Raw genomic sequence first — 27519 nt, 5'->3', positions numbered from 1 at the left:
AAGTTAGATAAAAATTAAAAAGCACATCCAATAATATGGGACGCAACTCGAAAGGAACATAAAAATCAAAATGTATTAGCTGATGCATGGCGCAGCATTCAACAGAATATGGGCATGATCTTCTCAATTGAAGATTTAAAAAAAGCGGGAATCATTAATCAGGGCGTTGGCGGTCAGGAGCAACATGCTGGCTCGCCGGTTTGCACGCTGTACTCGACAAGTCAAGCTGACCTTGTTCCGAGCGTACTGTCAGTCCTTCTACACGTGCAGCCTGTGGGTCAACTACACGCGCCGGGCCTACAGCGCGCTGCGCGTCCAGTACAATAACGCACTGAGGATCGTGTTGGGGCTGCCGAGATTCTGCTCCGCATCAGGTATGTTCGCTGAAGCCAGAGTGGATGACTTCTTTGCCGTCATGCGTAAGCGAGCAGCCTCCTTACTATCACGTACGCGGAGCAGCTCGAATGCTATCCTCAGTGTGTTGGCGGATAGGATGGATAGTCCAATTGTGAGGCATTGCGTAGGTGTACACCTTGACCGAAATAAGAAATGAATGTACTTAACTATTTATTTGTTAATTCAATTAATTTATTCAATTTATTATTTCATATTATTTAATCCAATTTATTTCACATTTAAAATGACATTGAAGTATATTTATTTATTATTTCTGATCTGATTTAATTTAATTTTTGCATGTACTTAACTATGATTTTTATATTTTGACTAACAATTTTTTTGACATGTTTTACTAATTTACTATGGATGATATATCTGGAAATAAATGTTTAATAAAAAATTAATGAGCACATATTTATCGCCTCAGAGCAGTTAAGATTTCTGTATCGGACATCTTCACGTTGGCTCTGCCGGGACAGAACTAGTTTATTAGCCAACGTATGTACGCTTCACCCAATTTGCAGTCCAACGTTGGTACGAGCGTTGGGACCAACGTGTGGAGCCGGCCTTATAGTAACTATCATACAATTTTGACACACAATTGCAGCATTCTGTCAAAATCATATGAAATCAACCGTCAACTATCGATAGATATTGAAACTGGCAGTAAGAGACCGCTCGCACGCAACGCGCGCGCTTTAGCGCTAGCACAACATAACAAAAGCCCATAAAAATGCCGTTTGTTACACGAGCCACTCCAAGGCTGGTGGAGTGGTCCCGGCCAGGGTCTGATGCTGCGGAGCGTCCACAGGTCACAGGGCACACAGCGCCGTGTCCACCGGCGGTATCGACGTCACCTCCGGACGCATTATTGTCTTTATTCGCTGGAAGAATGAGAGCCACCGTTAATAAATATGCAGTTATCTAAGGTTCATTACAAGAAAGATGAGTTTTTGTAGTATGATAACTCAGAACTTCAAATAATGATGCCAATTGCGCATTATAAGCCTGATTACGGTCCCACTGATACGGCGCTGTCGGTCAATGCTGAACCAGCGTAAGTTTTGAACGGCTGAATACATTTCAATTAAACAAGAGCCATATTAACCTTGTAGGGCTATCCATTTTTCACCAAGTTCCTTGATCCTAATACATACATACATTTAGGTCCAGCAACTTTCTTACTAATACATCCAAACCCGACACACAAACCCCACAACATCCCACTTACATTGACAAAGTTCCCGGGCGTAATAAGGAACTTGTAGACCATATACAGGGGGATGCAGGACACGGTGGTCCCCGTCAGCAGCCAGCCCACGCGGATGGACCACGCCGGGTACGCGTACTCGCCCACCAGCATCTCCTCGTGGGCCAGCACGGAGAACACGAAGAGGACCAGCAGGAACACCGGGCTAGGGGGAGAGGGGGTCCATGAATCCATTGGCTTAGGGTTTTGGTTGTAGAAGAGTCTGACTGGCTGAGGTGATAGTTCTAATTTAGGTACAAAAATCTTTCAATAAGACGGTTATTAGAACCGTATAAGTTAGCTCATATTTGTGTTCTACAAAATACGCATCAAAATCATCAACAGTTGGTACTTTTTGCCATTCTTACCAACTGATGACTGGTGTCCAATTCAAATTTAAACCTAATTGGATATTTTATTGAAAGATGACTATTCATCATTGAGTAACTGTATCCACTTCGAAGCAAACCTTGCCTTCCAATACATCAAACCTGCAACACACCCTACCTGATATAACTCCAGCAAGTCCTCCAGAAGCACCCAGGCGTGTGCCCCAACATGGTCTTCACGTCGGCGGAGAACTTGTCGACCCCGTAGACCCAGCACACGCCGGCCGCCTCCGTGAACACCACGAACAGGATGGCCAGCCCCGGCCCGTACACGTTCAGTAGGTCCACCAGGTACACGCCGCCCTGTGGAGGGGTGTGGGAGTAGAGGGTGGTTGGGAAAAGAAATGGTGACTCAATGGTAAATTATTCACGCTATACAAGTGATTTAAGACTTTCACGTCAAGAACGTCAAGACTTTTAACAAGTCTCGTGCATTTTGTTTTTCATGGAGAATCTATTTTCTTACCGCTAATTTTCAAAAGTCATAGAACAAAAGTTTTTTACAGAAATACCCGGTTCGATTTGTTTAAAAACTAGGTAAAAACAGGCACTATAACGGAGATTTCCACACCTTCACCACCATAAGAGCTGAGACTAATTACATTTGAAACTACAACCCCGTAGCTCTAACGCACGGGTCCAGGCTATCTGTTAGAGTGTCGACAATGAATAAAACATAGACGGAGGGAGCTCGCGAGATAACGCCAGTAATGTATTGAATAATGCTAACGTATTCCACATTCGTTTGTTTCCATTTTTGGTATAGCTTGGCGTGATGCGATTGTTTTTAATTATGATAAATCAATGATTAAGTTTGGAACGGCTCAAACAATTTACATGGCTAAAATAGTCACAGTCTAAAAAACACATTTAAATTGTGAGGGCATAAAGACACATTAAACTTATAAACACCCGCAAATTCGGTCGAAGATTGAAAAATATAGTTTTACAACTTACTACTTACCTATATTCCTATAAATATATTTGACACGTATGCACGACTTGGTTAGGGGAAGATAAAACAGCAGTTTCCTCCCTATTTGCCTGTAAACTGCTCGCCCGTCGTATAAATCCATTGTGAGAGGAAGTCTTCTATTCTCGTCGGTTAGTTTCATGAGTTTCCTTTTCACTTGTTGCCCTTTAGATTTCACTGGACTATTTCTAACCATTGACGAAAAGGAGTGAAGTTATAAGATTGTTTGTTTTTTGTGTCATAAATGGCCATAAGTTTTCGATATCATTACTAATGTAAATTACCTAATGACTGTCCATTTCAATGACTGTGTTACAATACATTACAAATAAAAAATCGCGACAATAATAAAATAATGACTTTATCTTCACAGCGGATTCGATTCCGGGTCATGCTAATAAAAAAATATCTAATGAAATCAAAATACGAAATATTATTTACAAGAAAATTGCCACCGCAGTGGGTATTTTCGGCCCTCCATGTAGCATCGCCGTAACACCACCTGTACCTAAAGGTGGGTACTGACCAACGTTACAGACTGTGTATGTGTGTGTGTGTGCAATGCTGTGTTCTAAAATCGGCTCGTTGCTCGCTGGTTTCCCCGTAACACTACGTACTGACTGCACGAATGCTCGCTGTGTAACATGTTACATTACACCTCGTAACGTTGGTCAGTACCCAGCTTAATAATCCACAATCTCTTACTCACATAGGTAGTAGTAGGCAGCGCACAGATGTAGATGAAGACGAGCAGGCCGGCCACGAACAGCTCGCGGTGGCGACCCAGCGCGCGCGGGTACTCGTCGCACAGCGCCGTCGTGATGGCTTCCAACCCTGGGGGTGGAGGTTACGATGATGAAGGAAGAATACTTTAAAAATATTCCTACGTTCAGATAAGTGAGGAATTAAGGTGTCGAGTGTACACGTAACATACAGGATTAGGTAGATCTGGTGATGGTGGTTGAAGGGGTAGTGTAGTGGCAGGGTAGGATTGAAGAGGTGATCTAGGTGGTGGAAAAGGTAATAAAGTTTCACATGGGTGACTGAAAACAACCATAATCATAATAGAATAGAGACGAAAAAAAATCTATCAATACTTAAAACTAAAGTTAAACTTTTGTAGATTTTGGTTTGAAGTTCCGTCGTGCCACTCGACATATTATTAAAAAAAAACATCCTAAAAACAACACCTACATACCAGAAACAGAACATAGAACCCAAAACTGCCTCACCTCCAAAAGTGCTATCCAATCCCAGAGTAATCAACATGAGGAAGAAGATGATGGCCCAGAAGACGGAGCCGGTCATGGTGGCGATGGCCTCGGGGTACACGATGAACACCAGCCCCGGCCCCTCCAGCCCCACCTCCTCGATCGACTTGTTCTGCACGTGCGCCATGTAGCTGGAAGAATTGAGCATGGTTATGATGAAGCGAGTGGATTTGACTTTTGACTTTTGACTTTGAGTGGAGTGGACTTTTACCTTAGGGTTTTGGAGGTCGAGTTGCACTAAAGTTTCTGTCTGATAGCAAAGAGGTAGTTGTTTAATGAAATAGCGTGAGGACAGAGTTTCTTGGAATTTAAATATTGTGAGTTGTGAGAGGCTGAATCCAGCAGTGCAGGACTATTTGCTCTTGCTGATGATGATGATGATGATGGTACTTGGTACGCCCCGTATTTAACTGCTTACAATAAAGATATAATTTAGATATACATATTTAGATGGAAATCAGGACTTAAGACAAACTGATGAATATTTAAAAAAACGACTTCACATCAATCACCAAGAAACGACATACCCCAACACAGAGAAGATGACGAATCCGGCGAGGAAGCTGGTGAGGCAGTTGATGGAGGAGGTGATGAGCGCGTCGCGGTAGCAGTTGTTGTTGAACTTGTTGTAGCTGGACAGCGCCAGCAGGGTGCCGAACCCGGGACCGAGAGAGAAGAAGATCTGCGACGCCGCGTCGATCCACACCTGCCGGGAGAGTTAGGAATGAAAAGACGGGGTGAAGGTGTAATCTAAGTGAGGAGATAGGTCTAATGTTGTAGAGGATTATTATTATTCTACCCTTTCTATATTTCTACCTTTCGGGTAGAGTATAGCTGAACGACCTTCAGTATAATTATTATCACCTATGTAATCTATAATCAGCAAATAAATGCCTTTGATTCATTTTGGATACTATCGAAGACTTCCATCTTTTATTTTCGAAACGGCACAGAGAGTAGCAAATGAGATGATTTATCCTTGGGATTAAAATTTAAATCCCTAATGTCTAAAGTGGTGTTACCTTGGAGTTCTGCAGTTTGTGCCACTCCGGCGTCAGGTAGTAGCGAATGCCTTCGGTGGCTCCCGGCAGCGTCACCCCGCGCGCCAACAGGATCAGCAGCACCACGTACGGAGCTAGGGCTGTTACCCACACCACCTAGAAGAAGGGGTACATCATAGAAATAAGGTGTCGTAGCTCTCTGAGGAGGCCCTTGTTCGTAGCTACTTCTGGTGGCAGATCTGCTGTGGTTTGTGGTGTGGACTGGACTCTGACGTTGAACTGACTATATGAATGCGACGATGATGATAATAGTGAATTAGACTAAGTTATTTATAATTAAATCAATCCTAACTGGCACAATGAAACGAAATATTGTAAAATATTGCGAAAAAGAAAGCAGAAGTACACAAATCTTCCAGTCTCATAAAAGTCTGACCTTCCCAGCGCTCCGGACGCCCTTCCACAGCGAGAAGTAGACGAGCACGAAGACGCCGGCGACGCACAGCGCCAGCGACGGCTTGATGGGGCCCATGTCGTCCAGCCCGTTGCTGCGGTGCTGCTCGAGGACGTTGCGTCTGCGATACAACATGGCATATACAGGGTGTTGCAAATATGGTAATATACATATGATGATAGCTAAAATTGAGACCCCTTGATTGACATGTACCATTTAAAATTAAGAGTTACTTAGGTGCCCAGTTTCACTCCTGTAATGATAACATGTAGTGGTGACTGAACATTAGGCTCTATCAGGATTAGATATTTCCAAATCAGCCGACAAATCTTCGTCTTTCGTCGCAGATTCTAAAGATGGCTGTAACAACTCTTGAATAGATTGAGAACCAAAGCCACAAAACTCATCAGTGTAAACCAGCAGCAAAACTTACTCAAAGAACTCCTTAGCCGGCGTAGTAGCGTTAGGGTTGCCAATGAGAGGCGAGGTGATCTGCGTGCAGGCAGGGGTGTTCCACTCGTTGTCGCAGCTGGTCCATGGCAGCACGGAGTTGATGGACGCGAGGGACGCGATCAGGTAGTAGACCGCCCAGCCGATGATCGTGTTGTAGTACATGCCCATGTAGATGTCGATCATGCAGATGGCGTAGCCCACCCCTGGAAGAGCCACGGGAGTTAACCGACGAAAAGGTAAGGAGGAAGGTATAATTTTTGGAGGAGGTAATGAAAGTTAAGATATTTTTAAGTTTTCTTTCAGAAACGTTGAATTTTTCCATAATGACGATTTCTGTCCTCCTCTTTCTAGATTACTATCCTATATTTTTATATCATTATATAAGTATAGCAGAAGTATTTCATTTTCATTTCATTTATTTATTCAAGAACAATATACATTGTATGTGAATATACCTATAAAATAAAATAATTTAACATAATCATTATAATTATAAAAATAGCGTGCAGAAACAAATTAAATACAAAGTCAAAAGAATAATAATAAAATCAAATAATTAAGTAGGTACATATTATGTCAAAACATTAAATTAAAATTAATTTCAATTAAAATTTTAACATGCAATAATTAAATTAATTAATCCAAAGCAATCAATAATTATTATAAATCTTCTAACCTATACAAGCACTTCTTCAACAAATAGGTTTTTAATTTTATTTTAAAGGTACTGTGTCCTAATAGGATTTTAAGATCTGTTGGCAATTTATTAAAAATAACTATTGACTGGTACGCTGGTGAGTGTTTAGCTACACGTAAGATTGGATTGAATTTGATTGGTAGATCTTTTCGCCTAGTGCTGTGTCGTGCCACTCTTTCTTCGGGACTCTCAATGTTTTGTGCATTCTTGCTTAGACCTGATAGCAAGGTTAAGACATACAGTGCAGGAACAGTAAGAATGGCAAGAGATGTGAAATATGGTCTGCACGACTCATCCTGCCGTATGCGAACAATTGTACGTATGGCTCTTTTTTGCAAAACGAAAGCTCTTTGTGTATTATAATCATAGCTATTCCCCCACTGTTTTATACTGTATCGTATTTTCGATTCTACAAGAGCATAGTACACCATTTTAAGTTGTTCCACACCAAGTGCATCTCGAAGGCTCTTAAGCGCATAACAAGCTGAGCTGATTGACCCTTCTATGGCATTCAATTCATATTTCCAGTTTAGGCATGTGTCAATATGTACCCCCAGGAATTTAGTACTTTCAACCATTTCTATTTTACTTCCATTTAGAGTTGCACTTATTGCTTCCCTATTCCTAGCCGTCGTTTTAAAAAGCAGTAAGTTAGTTTTAGTAGAATTTATTTTAAATTATTCTCTGTGAACCATTTTGAAAATTTGGCTAGTATATCATTTACTTTTATTTCTAAAGTTTCAGTGTCTTTTCCTAATATAACCGCATTTGTATCATCGGCATAGACTACTAGGCCAGCATCTGGCATATGTCTACTAATATAGTCCAAGAGATCATTTGTAAATATTATGAAAAATATAGGGCCTAGTACTGATCCCTGTGGCACACCTCTCTTAATGTTCAATTGTTTAGATGTAGTCAGTATTTCTCGACCATCTTTAATTGTACTTAGTTCTACAAATTGTTTTCGATTTTTCAAGTATGACTCAAAAAGTTTCAGTGTATTGTTTCGGATACCGTAAAAATCTAATTTAGTTATGAGTATGTCATGATCAATAAAGTCAAATGCGGAACTTAGATCTAGAAATAAAGCAGCAACTTTTTCTTTATTATTGATTTTTTTTACTACGTCATCAACTAGTGATTCTATGGCATCGGAGGTTCCGACACCACGCCGATATCCAAATTGCCTATTATTTAGAATATTATTCATATTTAGGTGCAGTACCAACCGTGATTTAAGTAATTTCTCAAAAATTTTGGACACTACGGTTAACAAAGAGATTGGCCTATACTTAGAAGGATCGGTTTTAGCTCCTTTTTTATGGATTGGGAGTATTCGTGCAATTTTTAGTTGATCGGGAAAAACACCTTCATCAATGCAAATGTTGTATAAGTGACACAGTGGTTCCGCAAGTATGTCAATATTTTCTTTTATAACTGAGACAGGTACCTGATCAAAACCACAAGATCTTTTATTTTTTAGGGTTCTAACTATTTTAACTATTTCGTCTGGAGTAGCGTTTCTGCACCTCATATCATTTGTCACATAGCTACTGTTTTCGGTGAGTAAATTCCTTGCATTGTTACGATTGTCATTTATGACTTGATCCCCTATTTGAAATTGCTTCGAGAAAATATTTGCTATATCCTGTGGCTTATCGTAAATTTTTCCATCAAACTTTAATATTATGTCATCTTTAAGCAATTTACTATTATTTTTATTTCTATTTACACAGCTCCATATTGCCTTTGAAGAGTAAGTTGCATCTGCTATTTCTTTTTGAATGGAGTTTCTTTTAGCTTGTCTGAGTACTTTGTTGTATATTTTTATATAGTTACTGCGATACGTCTTCATTGAATAGTCGTTGTATTTGCAACTAACTAATACTCTTTTCATCATACTGGATGTTTTAATACCCTTAGTAAGCCATTTTAATTTATAACTTCTGTTTAATTTTATTTTTATAGTTTTTTCAGGAAAACATTCTTTGAAAGTCTTAGCAAAATTGTCCAAGAACCCATTAATACCTTTTTCGTGAAATTGTTTATTAAGAACTTCCATCCGGAATTTAGCATTGTTTTCAGTAGAGAAAGTTCTACGCTTTACTGTAAGTGTTTTACTATGTTTACTTTGCTTGGTTTCTAAAGTAAGGCTGCAGAATATGCCTGCGTGACCGTCTGCTAATCCGTTATGATCCACTTTGGGGTTACTAATTTTTTCATCAGGTAAGTTTGTGAGAAAATTATCTAGACAAGATTGAGAGTCGTTTCGAATATATGTAATTTCATCTATAATGTACCTGAAATTAAAGCAAGTCAATAGGGCCAGAAATTCCTTACGTTTATTAGAATCTGTGAGAATATCAACGTTGAAATCGCCACATATAATACATTTTTTGTTGAAAAAGTGCTCTAACATTTTTTCAAGTCCTTCCATAAAATCATTAAAAGTTTCATTTTGAGGATTTCGATAACAACAGATAATATAAATATTTGTTTCTAAATCTTTAACACCACAAACTTCAAAACTTTTGGCTTTATATAATTTCTTACATAAAGGCAATTCCTCGCATTTCCTATCTTTATGTGCGACAATGAGAGCACCCCCTCTTTTCTTATTGCATCTTGTGTTAAAAGATACTAAATTATAGTTGTTTAAATTAAATTGACCAATTAAATTGTTGTATAGGAAATGCTCAGTAAAACACAGATAATGTAAAACAGTACTACAATTTTGAATATAAATTTCTATTTCATCTTTCTTATTATTAATGCCACATACATTTTGGTGAAAAATACTCACGCAGACGCTACTCGAAAAAATGATGATCCATTAATGCTATTATTATTGGTGGATCCTACCGATGGTGATGTATTTAGAATAGGATATGTTTGAGTACAAGTGCTAGTGTAGCATTTTGAAGTAGACTGTCCGTTTAATTTAATATTCAACTTTTCATTTTTATGATACATATAAGTTTCAAATCTATTATAATATTCAATTTTTAACATTAGTCGAAGTAACAAACGTGATAACGTGATTACATGAAAACTTTATACAAAGCTGAGCTGACTGACAAAGCTCTGCAGAGCGAAACGGACAATACATAAAATAACATTAAAGCCTTTGAATTGAAGAAACACAGCTGAAACCGAACTCAATAAGTGGATTAATCACTGCAATCGTCGCGACAAACTCGACGCCAACTCGAGCCGCCGTATTGAAATATTTAAAATCGAATCAGCGCCATCTGCCGGCGTCTAATGAAATGATATCGCGCGTCTGTAATTAGTTTACGTATCGAGATGGAGCGACGATTGTCGACTCACAAACATTTTAAAATTGAGTTTGTTCACTTTGATTTATTACTTTATTTTGTACACCTTACTTATTCATATTGGTACTCAAACGTCTTTTGACTATACGAAATTCTTATATAGAATAGAAATAGTATGTATAATAGAGTAACTTCATTATTTCTGTATAATACGATCACGCTACTCGCCTTAATCATTTACGTGTGTGTGTACCAAACTTATGATTTTTCATAATTTTGACTATAATCTTTCAAGGCATCGTCAAGGGGAAAAGTTACCCCTTACTAATACGTACATACCTACGTTATTTATACATGAATAAGTATGTTAATAATGTGTTATTTATTGAGTGGCAAGGCGTTTGATTGCCTGCGATAAACACCCTGTAGATATGCGAATACGCATGTTTTATGTATCTGAAGGAACTGATGGCTCCCCCTGTATGGCGGTGTTCCATCATGTTAAATAATATTATAGGGATGTTTGTTTGTGTGATTTTTTGTTTCCTATAAAAATCATTGTCATAAATAATGATAAAACTATAAAAAATCATTGTCATAAATAATGATAAAATTATAATATATGTGTGCGTATGTCATTATTATTTTAATTTTGTAAGCCAGTGCATTAGCTGTAGGTAGATATGTGGTTTAGGTAAACTAGATTTCGAGTTTTACAAGTAGTTGTTGTTAGGTTAGGTATAATTAGGTAGGTAAGGTACCCATTTTTTGTTACTTTTTCTAATCGAAAATCTAGCGCCGAAATCAAATTCAGATTCCAAGTTTTTCCTGAAGGTGCGACCAAACCACAGGCTCCGCTCCGGTCGACCAAATTTAAACTTTCAAGATACTTTTAAAAGTTTACCACTTGGCAGGTTCCCGCTTTCGACTGTGGCTGACTAACGGGCCAAGTTCTACGTAAATGCCTAAATTATTATCGAATAAATACTATCAAGGGCGATGATGCCAATAGATCACGTTCGAAAGAGTCCGCTTCTTTCGCTCGTTAAGAACATGTAATCGATTCTGAAACCAAGGAATATCGTTTTGGGAGGCAAGACTAAATTATTACTGTAGCGCTTCCATCGCACGATATTTTGTGAGTATTGTAAGACTAAAGGTGCACCGCCGGATACGTAAATGTTAGCAGGATTATCATATAGCGCCCAAAGTCCCGAATTCAATTTCCACTCCATTTGTTTGAACATGGATATTAAATTTATACTTTTGTATTATTTTCAAAATATACCTACACTGCATCCAGCCTCTATCGGAGTTTATTTACAATTCTACTAATCTTAACTCTCCAGATTCATAATTCTAAAGATTTTCGGTTTTTTTGTTAGTTTTCCATCTTAACGAATGCCAAATCTGTAAATCTCATTCGCGCATTCGCTCCAAAGGCATCAAATCACTCCAGTCCCTGGTAGAGACGCTCATGAAACCTCCTCAATAGGGTCCTTCATACATTTTCAGGAGGTCCAGTCATCGACACGAGTGCTCCACTATTTGTCTTGCCGTTAAAAGCATTGCCTTATATTTTATTTATGAGGTAAACTCGCTGAGATAGCGCCCAGTGATTGATAACTGACGAATGTGAAGATTTGGCGGACGAGAAGGGATTGTATGTTCAGGAGTTTGGTAAAGTCTACGTAAATGTATAAGCCAGATTACTAAACGGCTAAGTAGGTACTTCGATACATGTTCGTATAGTGAATGTCAAATCCGGAAGGTTAGATTCCTCATTTATTCTTTAAGTCTCTCTTCCACCCAAAGGTGTATACATGTATCGAAGTACCTACTTAGAGAGACTTAAAGAATAAATGAGGAATCTAACCTTCCGGATTTGACATTCACTATACGAACATGTATCCTGCCTGGAAGAGATCGCTTTTAGCGATAAGGAGGCCTATTGCGTTGTATCCACTGTATTATAAATTGTTATTTGTGTCCTGTTTAGTCAATAAAGTAGTTTTTCTATTCTATTCTATTCTATTCTATTCTATTAGATAGATAGATAGAATACACCTATTTGCTTATTTATTTGTACACCAAAAAATAATAATACAATTTACTAGTTGTAACTTAATTAGGGTGCAAAAGGCGGTCTTACCACTAAAACGATCTCTGAATGGGTCGTTTATTAATCACTATGAGTTTGTAAGCAGGTAGGTTTACTTTTAGCAAATCACAGACCACAGGGTGTTATGACTTTGCTCCTCATTTTGTCCGTTTTGGTAGTTAAGTGCCCAACTGCCCAGTGAATTTAGAAAAGCTTAAATGTTATAGGGAAACTTTCATCAAAGTTAGCCAATTTTATAACGAGATTTAGAGTTTTATGCATCGCCGAACATTTATGCAGTTTATCGGAAAACTAATTTAATAAATTAATACATTAGAGCTTTAAACCGAATTTTGCACAAATTATTTATTGTCTGTATTACTATTTATGATACACGTTAAAAACGACCATAGCGCGGATAGAGCACAATCGATGAAGGCACATGAAGTCCTTCAATCGATCTTACCATTGTGTACCTGCTCTCTACTCCGTGCATTGCAAACATGTTGCACGGTGCAACAGACGGACGGATAGGCAAAGGCTTCCGTATTTTCCCCTAGACCTATATGAAACCCAAACGATTCTATTTGAAACCATGTTGCCCGAGCACAAGTTTCGATCCTCCGTTAACGTTGCGTATCGTTGAATCTATGCGATACCTAATTTGAATCTACAGTCGAAATCGATAGCATTGAATGCTAGCGTTGGCTAGGAGATTCGAAGGTTCGTTTAGAAACTGCTGTCTTAACCTTATTATATCCTAAATTTCGCATTTTTTTTGTTTTTATTATGAAAATATTGTTGAAATAAGTGCTATTATTTAATATTATTTAATTAAATAAATAAACAAAGTGAAATTAAAATAATTCTATCAATTATTTTTAAAAGTTGTTTTAATTTTATATCGTATTATGAACAAATATGGACGTTTGTGATTGTGAAACCAATTTGACGTATAGATTCAAACAAAAACGCTAGCGATAAAATTTCGTTCGAATCTATGCGTCAAATTGGGTTCGTAATCGCTAAAATGTCAAATTTATATGGGCAAAGACTTTCGAATCTATACGCTTTCGATACCATAGTCGATAGGTGAATGAATTTCGAATCTATACGCTTTCGATACCATAGTCGATAGGTAAATGAACGTCACTGTTATTTTTCCATATGTTTGTGTAGTATCGAAAATTAGTATCGAATCCTGTGCTCGCCCTACATAATCTTCGATAGACAATGGAAGTAACAGCGGGGCTACCACCATCGAACATTAAGCGATGCTGGCTTGTAAAATTTGACATAACTTGAATAGATTTAACAGATGTTTGACAGGTGAGCGACCCTGCTTATGGATTGTTAATCAGTCAGTGTTGGTACGGTAGCAGGTGACTCGCAGCACTCACCCTTGAGCGCGGGACAGATGCGCTTCCACAGCGTGAGGCAGCCGCAGCGGTGGAACTGCCCCAGCGCCAGCTCCATGAAGAACAGCGGCAGCCCCCCGAACACCAGCATCACGCAGTACGGGATCAGGAATGCCCCTGGAGAGAGTAGGAGGGCATCAGGGAGAGGAAGATATAAATGAACAAAAATTCAGGTGAAGTGCGTACATATTTATGGTTCAAGGAAGCAGACTAAGCCACATTCCTATTTACATCATTGACACTGTGGCCCCCGAACACCAGCATCACGCAGTACGGGATCAAGAATGCTCCTGGAGGCAGTAGTCCGGTATGAGGAATAAGGAGAAAGTAGAATGAACACGAAACACAATAATGGTGAAGTACTAAACACAATGTAAAATAGGTTTTCCACAAGGAAGCATACTAGGCCTCATTCTATTTCATATTTTCACCAATCTCATTTTCCTCCTTCTTCTTCTGCCAGTTACTAAAACAAGTACAAATCTACGTGCACATACCGCCGCCGTTCTGGTAGCAGATGTAGGGGAAGCGCCACACGTTGCCGAGGTCGACGGCGAACCCGACCACGGCCAGCAGGAACTCCGCCTTCTTGCCCCACGTCTCCCGCTGCCGAGCCGCCGTGAGAGAGACCACCACCGAGCGGGACTTCGGAGCCGTCTGCGGGGGAAGCAATGTTAGAGGAAAAGAAGATTTGCAAGAGGGCGTTTTTCTTCTGTGCTGGCTGGTGGTCAAACTACACACACGAGTAATGGAAAAGTTTCAGTGACCAACTTACTCCTAAACGCTAAAGGCTAGCGTAATGACGCCTTCTGCGAAATTAAAGTGAGTATCTACATTTAACAGCGCATCAGGATATCACCGAGTGCAAACGTAAATATTTCGTTAAAATTTTAAATTAAAATACTTTAAAAATGGGGCTTTTTGGTATAGGTATTTTGAAAATGAAATTTTAATATTGCGTCGGATGTGATTGGTTACGAACTGAATTAACATAAGTCCATAATCGCTCGTTGCTGGACATAATATAGGCTTCCAGGATAAAAAATATATAACATTTAAATTTCTATTTAGGAGGCAATGTAGTTACTCACTGGTGGCGGCGCGGCGGCGGCGTCCCCCGGGGCAGTCCCCATGTCGTCCGCGGGGGGGCTCCCACGCTCGCCGTTGCGACGGTCTGACCCAGGACTTTCGCCCTGAACAGAAACATATCAAACATACACCAAGAGTTACGAGTACTGATAACATACACACTTCACACATCATCATTCAGAATTTCCATTGGATATTCCACTCAGTTCCGAGGACTGACTCTTCCTAAACTGACCCCTTGTGGCATGATGATACAAGCCTTTGTTATCAAAGAACGGTAATCATTATTTCCCAACCATTCACTGCTACCTGCCTGAGTGGCAGGCTACAGCTGCGACTGAGTCCGTTGTACGGTAGTTCGCTAATTTGAATTCCTGTAAGTATCTCTATTATTTTATAATAAGTAAATTAGGCACACAGTGCGTAAGTGTCGCTTATTAAAATGCCTGAGCTAGAAATATTTCGGGCAGTTCTTTGAAATATCTTGTAATTTGCTGTTGTTTTTTGTGTAAACATCTTGCGAGGTATTCGGACATCAAAGTCCATCAGATCTCGGCGTTGACAACAAACAGTACGTACAATTTACTTTAGTGTTTACTCCCGTTGCGGCTGGTCCTATCTGATCATTAACTGGGTATTACAATACAGAAGAATAATTACAATCTGATTGTATTACGCAGATACTTATTATGTATGAAGAGTTATTGTAGAAACGGAACTTTTCTTGATTGCCATACTATATAGCTGTGTATAAGTAATAAATATATTTAGTGAAGATTCAAGTGACGCCGTTTGATTACTTAATTATATTTTTGCTGCTTTTGCTCTGATTTAAAATAGTATAATAATTATATTTTAAATTATATCAGCTTAGTAGGTAAACTGTGATTCCTATCTGATACGCCGGTGATGATCAGCCGGAAGGCGCCATGCTTGTAAGTTGCGGCGTGGGGCCGGCGGGAACAGATTGCTTTGTAAATAAAAGAAATGAATACAAAAATAAATGAAAATTAGTCCCCAGCCGGGACCACTTGTCGCGATTGGCGGCTGTTGACAATATGCCTATTGGTGTTTGAAGTATTTTTTGTATCGATTGTACTGATTTTGATGAAACAATTCAAACAACGACAAATCCTATTCGATATTGGTACTTCCAAGAAACAATTTTCTACATTAAAAAAACCTAACGTTTAAAAAAATACTTACTTAATATTCTTGAATTTACAGATAGCAACACGGTACATTACGTAACAAACATCCTATGGCATACCAAGACTTCGACAAGAACAAAGAATGTGGACTCAGTAGATGAGGGGCCATCGGTGGAGGTAAAAAAGTAATTGCCAACCCTCTAAGCCTCTCGAGCAAGTTGCGGCGAGCGGCGATGAGTCAACAAACGGTCTGCTTTTTGCCCACGAGAGGGCGACAGTGGTCTTAGCTCTTATTGGAGGACGTACGACATTCGAAATTTAAACTGAAAGTTCTGGGAGGCAACTGGGAGGTTACTTTACGATAGACAGCTGTCATGTTATCGGTATATGGCAAAATTGAATGGCAACGATACTCTAAAGCAGCTACGAAACGGTCCGTAAGCTAGAGTGTACTTAGTCTCCTGCTGCTTCTCTACAATGCCTAACCAATTCATTGCAGTCACCGGTTACAAAATCCAATCTATCTCAATATGAATGGTACATAAATATTACTTTGGAAAGTGATAGTTGTCAGTAACGATCATTTAATAAACAATAGATCTCATTCTAGAGATTATTGCGTAATTATATTGAAATTTGATTCGGCGGTTCTGAATCGTAAGCTCATTATGTACACAGCACTTTAGTGGTGATTGCTGTATGAGTGTACGTGAACATCATGTTAGTGAAATCATTACAGAGCTAAAGACAGTGTATAAACGGGGGCTAAAGAATAATGGTAAGTATGTAAGTAAGTATATTTCATGCTCATTGCTGTAACGAAAAATTTTCACTTATATTTTTAACGGAAAAAGTACCTATTTAGTGATAGTCAAAAACTAGTCACCATATAATTTCTAGAGCACTAAACATAAACTTGTAACCTTGACGGCAACTTCTACATTACATTTAGCCTAGTTCCACAAACCCATCTCCTACACCAAGACATTCGCTACAGGTCATTTACACGCAAACTGCATCCTGTAAATTAAGGCTTTATCTACGTGTAGGCGGGGTTAATTCGAACCTTAAATTAATAGTAATAGGGTTTGCAGCTAGGCTGTGTCGGGTGGTGGCTAGCACGGGTTACAATGGTCGCAGATGGTATGGGACGTTAAGTAAATAAGGTCGTATGGTGTGCTTTGGACACGCTTTGGTTTCGTGACGTAGACATTAAGCATTAAGCTGCGTACAGACCGGCGAAACGAACGCCAACGAACGGGTTTCGTTGACCTTCGTTGCTGCAATCTGCCCTGTAGATATTATGTATGAAAAATATCCATCGTTGGGCGTTCGTTGGGCCGGTCTGTACGCAGCTTTAGCAGAATCCTTAGGCATTCCAGTAGGGAAACTGTTCGCCGCTGACTGAGTTAGCGACGTATTCAGCACAATTAAACTCACGAGTAATGAAAAAGACCCGCTTACAGAATTTGATCACAATATTTAAGTTATTAGTTGGTAATGTACTGATGCTTTTCCGTGTAGGAGTAATTTGGTGATATAGTCACTGGAACTTTTTCATTGCTTGTGCATTCACAAGCTCCACACATACGCAATTTACACGCCTCCAAGAAAATTGTGAACAGTAAAATTAGCCTACTGGCAAGCAGCTACGCAGTCTTAACTTTCATTTGAATTTGTGTTGTAACAAACATGAATTGAATACGTACTGATCAAGTTTGAGGTGATTATTTAACTATTCATTAAAAGAAGTATCTTAGGCATACCTATGTTTAATTGAATAAATTTAACTTTTTAAATCAAAAAGACAAACCGAATTTGTTAACCGAAAAACTTTTGATTGATTCCATCCCTTTATCAACCAATTATTATGCAGAAAAAAAAATATTACTTGGAATTTGTGTTTATTAGCAAGATTTTTGAATGGATACTGTTTTTTTTCGTACCTATGTTGTTATGCTAACGGCAATAGATAGACATTTTCCCAAGCGAGATATAAGAGCGTAAGTAATCTGGTTTGGCCTTTTATAAAATCTATTCTATAATCTTAAAAAATGTATTGAAAGTCACCTTATGGTTGAATACTTTAGACCTTGCAATTCGATTTATCTAAAACCTTTCAGTTGGGTTTTTTTTATGTATTCAGGAACCGGTCCCGTCCCATTCGTCTCTTATATGACCTCCGTTTTATTTAGATGATAGCTTTATCACGATTTTATCATGTCACATCATCCCGTAACCATTGATCAATGGTCACGAAAATTCACGAATTCACGAATTGTATTTTATGTAGGTTAAGCTGTAACTATTGGTTAAATTATTTTAATACTTAGCATTCAGTAATATTAATATGTTATGAATTTTAAGATTCTCTTATATATTATGACACATTCATTAAATTCACAAGTAAAGTAGTAAGCCTACCTACCCAAGTAAATACTCACATATTTTTTAAAATTGTGTATTAATACTATGTGGGGACATATCATACACGGCCATCCGACACCAAGATATAGGCAGACCCTGTGAATCGTATTTAAAAATCGCTACAAAATATAAAATTTTATTCAAAATCAATTGTATGTTGCATAAATGGCAAAGTGCTGGCTTTTAAGTGATCTTAGCCGAGCCGTTTTATCGACCATAACCCTGCATCTGTGAATAAACCGTAAAACGGACAAAAGCCCTTATTTTGCGTACGTAATACGGCAGATACAACGGTTTACAACTTCAGTGTTACGATGTTGTGTTAGTGTTTGTAGTACACTGATTGTCACCACCACAAAGACCAATGGTAAACTTTCGTTTTACTGTGACTTTCTGTTAAACGAAGCTTTTTTAAATGGTTCTTAATACAGTTGAAATTTAAACTCAAAAAGAAATCTCAAGACGTAGGTATAAACCTTAGATTTTATCCATCGGTGTGTATCACATACCTACACATCTCGTTAGAGGCTCTATCGAGCCGATTCAAGCCTAATAAGGATAACGTTAAGACGCGGGAAGGCTCTTTACACTAACCGAATTAATTACTCCTAATCCGCCAGTAACTCGCTCGCTGAAGCAATTAAATAAGTGAAAGACTGTTCCGGAGTAGGTTGTACTCTCTTATATAGGAAATCAGTACGTTAGTTAGTGTTTTAAGTACATAACTTTACAATATATTTTTACAATGACTCCGTTATCTCTTTAAAGAAATTTTACTAAGTAGGATTAGTCAAAAGAAACAATTAGAAATGAGCTTAGGAAGCTTGTGCAACGATTAGTATGTATGTAGGTTAATTGACAGATTTTTTATTGACGGTGTAATTGCTACGCAGCTCCGTAGCAGGCGCTACGAAATGCTACGAGCCTCGTAGTACGAGGTGTACCGTGAAATATGAATTTGTATTATTGTGGTTGTATTTCACCTTTCAAATCGTATTTTGAAGTGAAAGTGAATAGGTATAAAGTTCTAAAGAAAAGAAAAAGGCAAAGAAAGCGGGCCGGATGCGATGTCACGGTTCACCCGGCCCGGATCGACCACGGATGTTGTTTAAACCCACAGATGAGAGCTTATTCATTGTCCTTCAAAACGTGGATTTTACTAGGACAAAACGTGGATTTTACTTTTCGTTTTATGTACTTAAAATAATAGCTTTTGTGACCTTGCGCACTTGTTATGGCATTGACCCTTCAAACACTATGCTGTGTAATTATTCCATTAGGTACTAGCATAGACCTAGTACTAGCTTCCAACTGCATTGCGACGGATGAATTAAATTGATATAAAAAAACTTGACAAATAAATTAAAATCTATGAGAAAGAGACATATTACACAGATAGAAACCCATTAACGAATAACTGTGATTTATTTTGTATTTGTCGATAAATTAATAAAATTCTTTAGATAAGCATAAAACTTCGAATTTACAAGAAAGCTTATGTACTTGTACAAGATATAACTTTTAATATAATTTTGATCTTAACAGCGCTGATAAGTAACGGAAATATCAATGACTTTAATTGAATATCAATTTGATCAGGATGACTTGTTTTTTGTTAGGATGTCGCCAAGAAGCCGATGACCAACAGGCAAGTATGTTTTTTTTTATCTTTGCTACACACTTCAGGAGTTAGTTTTTTCTGAATGTTAGACATTATTTGGTTACAACATGGACCTAGAGCGCTCTACCCACTGCTAGAGTCTAGAGAGAGAGAGAGAGAGAGAGAGAGAGAGAGATTTAAGGCGCAGGGAAATCCGCTAAACACTTGTCACCCTAAAACCATGATCCTGATAGCTTAGCCGCAAGTGCCCCCAAGTTGTCGCACTTGCCCCGTCGCTGTCGCTTCAACTTGCTAACTCAGTTGCAACACAATCAAACTTACCTGCCTGATATATTTGTAACGAAAATGTAGTCCCTGATAGGCATATAGCGTACTATGAGCAGAAACTTAGTTGATTTTGAGTAACAAGTGTAGGTACCGTAAATACGAGTAAAGTATTTCCGTAGCAATTCTGAACGAATCCTGATATACGTGAGTGCAATTCTTGGATGATCCCGATTTTTTATTGGGAAATACATCCTACATAAAAAAAACAAACACTCACACCTTGTACCAATGTACTCCCTTGCGGGGTAGGCAGAGGTGCATTGCTGCACCCACTTTTTGCCAGTGTTATGTTAGTCCCAATGTAATAGGGGGCGGGCCTATTGCCATTTTACGGGCACATCCAAGACCCGAGAACAAATAATATATCTGTGTTTAAACAAATATCTGCCCCAGCCGGGAATCGAACCCGGGACCTTCGGCTCAGTAGTCAGGGTCACTAACCACTACGCCATTCGGTCGTCTACATCTTTTTAGTAAATAACATATATTTTTTGCAATTTACAGTGCATTTGAGGGGACTAGTCGTAGCTAGGGTGGTTGTCACGTCTTTTTCTTATTACATTGATACAAGTTACCGACGGTACCGCAAAAACTAAAGTAATAAAGGTCATTGAGCTATGTTGTTTCTTGTTTTCACTTTTACTTATAGACATAAAAAAGCTTTTGAAAAACACGACAACCAGAATCCTTTGGAAGTATTTCCCGCCATTTCGGGTAGGTATTCCGCTTTGAAGTTTCGGCAAATGTTTTCTTTGAAAGAGTTTTGGTGGCGACTGCTTGTGGCCTGAATGTTTGTGATTCAGGGTTGCTCGGGAACATGAACAAACTATAATACTTTATCAATCGGAAGAATAAATTATGTTTATAAGAAACTTTCGCTAATTTTACTTTTCATTAGGTACTTTTCAGTGAAAATTATGTTTATTAACTGTTTGTTCATAATAAGAAGATATTATACATATAAAATAACCTCGTCACTTATAAATTTTATTTTAATTGATTGTTTAACTTTAACGTTATTGCCGTGGTCCTAGTGTATTAGTCTATGCCGTGGTGCTGTAACGTATAAGGTCTTGTCCTCTGATTCGAGAGCCCGTTGCAAATCCTGGCATGTGCCAATAAATTCTTATCAATTAGGAAATTTAAGTACACTTGCTCTTCTTATGGTAATGAAAACATTGTGAGGAAACCAGCAAATTTAAATGAAATTCAATAAAATAATATAAAAAACTAAAATAAAGAATACCCGCTTATGTATTTTTGTCACATAGAATGACTCTATAAACATTAAATTATTTCAGGTCACATTGTTTTGTTATAACAACTGTATTTAGGTACTAGAATTCATTAGGATCGATTAATAGGTGCCCAAAATAGATAGTCATAAATTTTATTGTAATGGAAAAGAGGTTCCACCCTGAAGGGTAGATTTTAATTTTAACATTAAAATAGGAGCACACCTGAGGTAAACTTATTTATCTAATTTTCTAAACGAAATCTTTGCTGAAACTAGCTAAACTACAGCAAATTGTGCTGAAATTACTGAATGGCAACAGTTTATAACTGTAATGAAGTGTTGGAGGCTCTTATTATCATCAGGCTGGAGTGGCCGTGGTGCCTCCGTCGGACCGCGTTGATCAATTGATATTGACAGCTAGATAACGGAGCTTTTAGCTTTTAGTGCGAAGCTTCTTGTCAAAAACCGATTGATAACAAACGCCGCCGTCGGGACCGATTTCTCTCATAATGATTCATAATTAATGGATGTCTTAATTAATCAGTAATCACGGTTCAATTAATTCAGTTATTTTTTAATTACTTTTGTAATACAGAGTAAAAATTGTCAGGCAGAAGATTATAATATAAAATATGAAGTAGTTTTTCTTGAGGCTTCGAGTAAGAAAATGGTAGAAAGACGAGACTTTTCTTTGTGTTTTAGTGAATGTTTAAGTACTTAGATTTATTTTTAAAATGTTAATAGTTTTAGTGCATACCAAATTTTTCTAAACATGAACCGTAATATTGTTGCTTGGATGTAACAAAACGTGTAAATATTACACGTACCTACCCACGTACCCACAATACAGTTAGAAACTGTTAAATGTAACTTGCAACTTCTTTAAATTTCATCTAATTTCTCTCCCTGTCTCTCTCTCTCTCTCTCTCTATCTATCTCTTAAATTTTTCGTAATCTTGCTTTCCGACCTTTTTTCATTCTACATTCCCACTATTACCACTGAAACCTATCAGAAAAAAAGTTTTCCACAACTTTGCAAAGTTTATAAACTTTTCCGTTCCCGCCCAACTATTTCCCGCATAAACTGGTCCTGCCTAACCTTGCCTCATCTTCCACCCTTATCCTCATACATACCTTGGTCCTAAGCAGCCGTCAGCGCTCCGGGCTCAGCAGGCGCAGGTCGAAGCACAGCGAGGAGGTCATGGTGTCGGGGCGGCGGTCCGGGACGCACTGGCCGCGACTCCCGTGATCCACGCCGCGCGGCAACAAGTGGCTGTTAGGGGACGTGCACACTGGGGTAGGTTGGGAGAGGTGTTGTAGGTTTGGTTAGGATCGAGTGGTTTTGGTTGAGAGGTGTGGATTTGGCTGTTGTCAGGGGGTTCTCCAGAGTGCATATGGAAACTACGCATTACAAAACGTTTTTTTTGCGCTTTAATAATACTTAATACACATAATTATAAATGTAAGAAGATGGGCTATTACTACTACATAGTTGTGTTAGTGTTGATGTCTAACAGGATGTAGGTTTCAGGAAACTATGAAGGATGACAGGGTTGTTGCAGTTTTGCCATGTGTTAGTGAGTGTGTTTAGGATATATCTTTGAAAGGTTTCTTCTGGTTGAGAGGTGATTAAGAGTTTGTCGCTGACTGGCTTGTTAGCTCGCTATTAGACTGTTTCATAAAAAAGCTCTAAGTATGTAAGTGTTCTAAAGTTAGGGGCGTATTTGTCATGAATGTTTTGTCAAAAAGTGGATAGTATTTCAAGTTTTCGCATAGTAAAATGTATGAGGGCATGCAATTTGAAATATTATTTTTGCTAGACCAGTGTGAAGTGTTCTCAAGTAGGCGTTGGAAGCAGTAAGTGAATAAACAGCGGAGGCAGCGCTGGAGCGGCGCTAGAGGCGCACAATAGCTACAGATCAGACCACTGTACGGGGTGGAAGAATTTAGTGTGAAATATTTCAGGAATAAACTTTATTTATAAACCCTTAGTTACACAGATACAGTATCTATATATAAGTAAACATTACATGTGTAACACATTATAAAACAGAGAATGTGACAAAGGCGGGCTTATTGCCAAACTTAGAAAATCTAACTGTGTTGCCACAAAAAACTTTAAACGCTGTTTAACAAGTGTTTAAAACGAAATGTGACAGATTTCGTAGGCGTTTGACAGCGCTAAACATCTGTTAAATACTGTCTAAGTTTTTGTGGTAAGGCCCTAAAGCTTTTCCCGAAAAGTTGGGTGAGGGCGTACCACGGTAAGATTGCATCCAATGGCGTACTTTGGGAGAGGCCTACGTCCAGCAGTGAACTGCTATAGACTGAAGAAGACTACGTTACCTATGTACGTACGTTTGCACTACGTTTAAATTACTTAAATACGATTTTATTAATATTTTAATGTATAGGAAAGCTGACGTTAGGTCTAACGAGGCGACTAGTTAGCTATAATCGACCTATTTGTGGAGCTGAAACTTAATTACCGTTGCATAGCACTGCATACTAAATGAGGCTCTATAACACCATCACTAGGTGATTGTTACTGTGGTTCTTTTCCTTTACAGTATTTTAATTTATGTACTTATACGGAGTTAATCGGTTATTGCACCTGTAGTGCCTTATTCGGGATATGCTTATATTGAATTTCATAAAATTAGCTGTGTTGATACGTTTTAAATCTAGATTCCAAATGGCCTAGCCATTGAAGTCTCTGTAGGCTTTCTTTTCCCTCTGTAAGTTACCTTGCAACCTCAAGTTCTGCGTTTTTCAGGACTATCTAGCTTCTTAAGATTTTTTAAATTTCATCCGTTTCCAACGCTACTCAGCAATACTTATAGATAGGATATACTTAATATTAATAACATACGAGGAAACTGATCACTAAGAGATCTTGACTAGATTCTTATGACTACACAGGTTTGGTTTGCAGGACGTTCTGCGGTTTCCTCTCGACCACATAACTTCAACATCGCCGTCAACCAGCTGCAAATCACCCTGTACCTGCACGATCATCTGTCAGCTAATCAGTCAGCGACTAACGACCAGCGCCAGGCCCCGCCCCCCGCCTGTGCTCAGCCCTGATTTAACCAATCAGACGCGCTGACTCCAGCCTACCAGATATTGCACTTTCCACATCGGCTCTTGTTACGCTTTCTTCAAGATGTTGAAACGTGATTAGTGACTTGAGCTGAGTTCTAGGCGCCTGGTTTGTTAGAGGATGGATTTGTTGGAGGAATTGTTAATTGGAATTGTGTATATTTTTTCATTATCAAATTGTGATCAAAATACTAAATATAATCAAGATATAAATCTTTAAAAAATCTGTAGGACGTACCTACCTACTTAAACTTGATGTCTGAAAAAAAACGCATCCGAGCTTTTAAAAACGGCAGCTTGAAACGTAAACGTAAACGTGAAAAAAAATAGGTCCCTACTACGAGTATAGATAGCTAAGTCGGTCATTATATAAAAAAAAACTTTCGTACGGATTTTCATCCGTAAAGTTAGCTTTTGGTAAAGAAAATATTAAAGGTCATCAGCACAATTTCGCTGTTTAATGTAATAAATCCGTTTTTATAGCGGATGTACATTGGTACAAGGTTGTATAACTAAGGCAAGGTTTTCGTTCTCTTTCCTGAACTCTCAGTTTGTATTGCCATTTAAAAAGAAAATGTGTAAGTACTTGTAATACTTAATTACAATCAAAATAAGATATTTTGAAAAAAAAAACACAATCTATCTACTCTACGATCTACTGGTCCAACTGAACAACAGTCTTCAAGTATCATTCTCCCAAAAATTTACTTATTCATTTTTCAATCTCTCATCATAATAAGTTTCATATACCTAGCTTTCTATGGGAGGTCTTACAAGTAACGGAGGCACAAACATGCCGGCGGTCCTGCCAGGGAGCACGGCACGTCAGGAAGGCTGTGGATAATCATTTTACTAATGGATATCGTAATCGTATCTCTCTCTCTCTCTCTCTCTCTCAGCCTTCCGTAGTCCACTGTTGGACATAGGCCTCTCCTAACGATCGCCACCCCAAACGGTCACCCGCCATCTGCATCCAGCGGCTTCCCGCTACCTTCCGCAGATCATCAGACCAACGGGTTGGGGGGCGACCGACACGCCGTTTGCCGACACGGGGTCTCCACTCCAGAACCTTTCTACTCCAGCGGTCGTCGGCTCTGCGGGCTACGTGGCCAGCCCATTGCCACTTCAGCGTGCTAATCCTTTTGGCTATGTCGGTAACTTTAGTTCTCCTGCGGATTTCTTCATTACGAATCCTATCTCGCAGGGACACGCCTAACATAGCCCTTTCCATAGCACGCTGAGCAACTCTGAGCTTGTGGATAAGCCCTTTGGTGAAGCACCACGTCTCGGCTCCGTAAGTCATCACTGGCAACACGCACTGATTGAAAACTTTTGTTTTCAGACACTGAGGTATGTTTTCAGTGAAGATGTGTCGTAATTTCCCGAACGCTGCCCATCCGAGTTGGATTCTACGAGCTACCTCTTTATCGAAGTTGGATTTTCCTAATCGGATCACTTGTCCTAGGTAGGGATACTGATCAACAACTTCGATGGTGACACCTCCTACAGTTACGGGCGATGATGAAACATGTTCGTTCGACATGACCTTTGTCTTGTCCATGTTCATTTTCAGCCCAACTTGTTTAGAGGCATCATTGAGGTCTGTGAGCATTTCGCCTAACTCCTCCAGCGTTTCCGCCATAATAACTATGTCATCAGCAAATCGTAGATGAGAGATATATTCGCCATTGACGTTAATGCCCAGTCTTTTCCACTCTACAAGCTTAAAAACATCTTCCAGTGCACAGGTGAACAGTTTCGGAGAAATAATATCTCCCTGTCTCACGCCCCTTTGCAACTGGATCGGTTTTGTGCTATGTTCGTGTAATCGAACTGACATTGTGGCAGCATTGTACATACATCTCAACACCTCGATATAGCGATAGTCTATATGGCACCGCTGAAGGGATTGAAGCATCGCCCAGAGCTCAATAGAATCAAAGGCTTTCTCATAGTCCACAAACGCTAGACATAAAGGTAGATTATACTCCTCGGTCTTCTGTATAACCTGCCGAAGCGTGTGTATGTGATCTATGGTACTATAGCCTTTTCGGAACCCGGCTTGTTCGGGTGGCTGGAAGTCGTCGAGTCTTTGCTCGAGACGATTCGTAATAACTCTCGAAAACAGCTTGTACACATGGCTCAGAAGTGCAATGGGTCTATAATTCTTCAATAGGGCTTTGTTGCCTTTCTTGAAGAACAAAGTCACTACACTTCTGCTCCATGCCTCCGGGCTTGTGCCTTCGAGTATGACGGAATTAAACAGCCTCCGAAGTGCTATTAAAATCGGTCTACCGCCGGCTTTCAGAAGTTCTGTCGTTATTCCATCATCTCCCGGAGCTTTGTTGTTTTTTAGCTGTTTGAGAGCTATACTAATCTCGTCTAGACTGACGTCCGGAATATCTTCGGTATAGTGTCGGGTGAGTGGCGCTCGGCTGTCGTGAGCACCGCTGGTAATAGGGTTTTGTGTTGTGGTGTATAACTGTCCGTAGAATCTCTCAATTTCTCCCAGAATTTCGGGCACTGATGAAACGGTGTTGCCAGTGTCGGTCTTCAGTTGGGTCAACAGAGTCTGCCGAACAGATCGATCTCTAGCAAAGACTTTGGAGCCCTTGTTTTGCTCTATTGCGTCTTGAATGCGCTTGCAATTGTAGCGTCTCATATCGCAACGTCTTGCTTTGGCGATCTGTCTGTTTAGACGTCTGTATTCGACCATATCAACTGAAGACTGCAACCTCATTTCTCTCCGTTCTCTTATGAGACTCAGAGTCCCATCTGAGAGTTTTTGAGGTCCTCGGTTGGTTCGGGACGAAAAATATTTCGATCCTACCTCTCGGACAGTTTCCACAAACCTATTATTTAAATCGTCAACTGTAACG

The 27519-nt window shown here is 39.1% G+C and overlaps 1 protein-coding gene across 1 annotated transcript; it reads right to left on the bottom strand.

The window, feature by feature from the left end:
• Nucleotides 1–1087: 1087 nt before the first annotated feature.
• On the bottom strand, nucleotides 1088–22825 carry LOC105388822 (sodium-dependent serotonin transporter). Its single transcript, XM_011559825.3, has 13 exons — nucleotides 22673–22825; nucleotides 14778–14879; nucleotides 14184–14343; nucleotides 13669–13803; nucleotides 6170–6392; nucleotides 5719–5857; nucleotides 5304–5438; nucleotides 4809–4987; nucleotides 4243–4412; nucleotides 3720–3844; nucleotides 2156–2340; nucleotides 1631–1814; nucleotides 1088–1283 (listed from the first exon to the last, which is right to left on the bottom strand). The coding sequence occupies exons 2-13, from the start codon at nucleotides 14817–14819 to the stop codon at nucleotides 1212–1214; spliced, it is 1749 nt and encodes a 582-aa protein (XP_011558127.3). The 5' UTR covers nucleotides 14820–14879; nucleotides 22673–22825; the 3' UTR covers nucleotides 1088–1211.
• Nucleotides 22826–27519: the final 4694 nt, after the last annotated feature.

The sequence above is a fragment of the Plutella xylostella genome, chromosome 8, assembly GCF_932276165.1.
Source record: "Plutella xylostella chromosome 8, ilPluXylo3.1, whole genome shotgun sequence".
In the NCBI taxonomy this organism is placed as follows: Eukaryota; Metazoa; Arthropoda; class Insecta; order Lepidoptera; family Plutellidae; genus Plutella; species Plutella xylostella.
The sequence above is the reverse complement of the archived record's forward strand: the minus strand, read 5'-3'. Positions and strand labels throughout refer to the sequence as shown.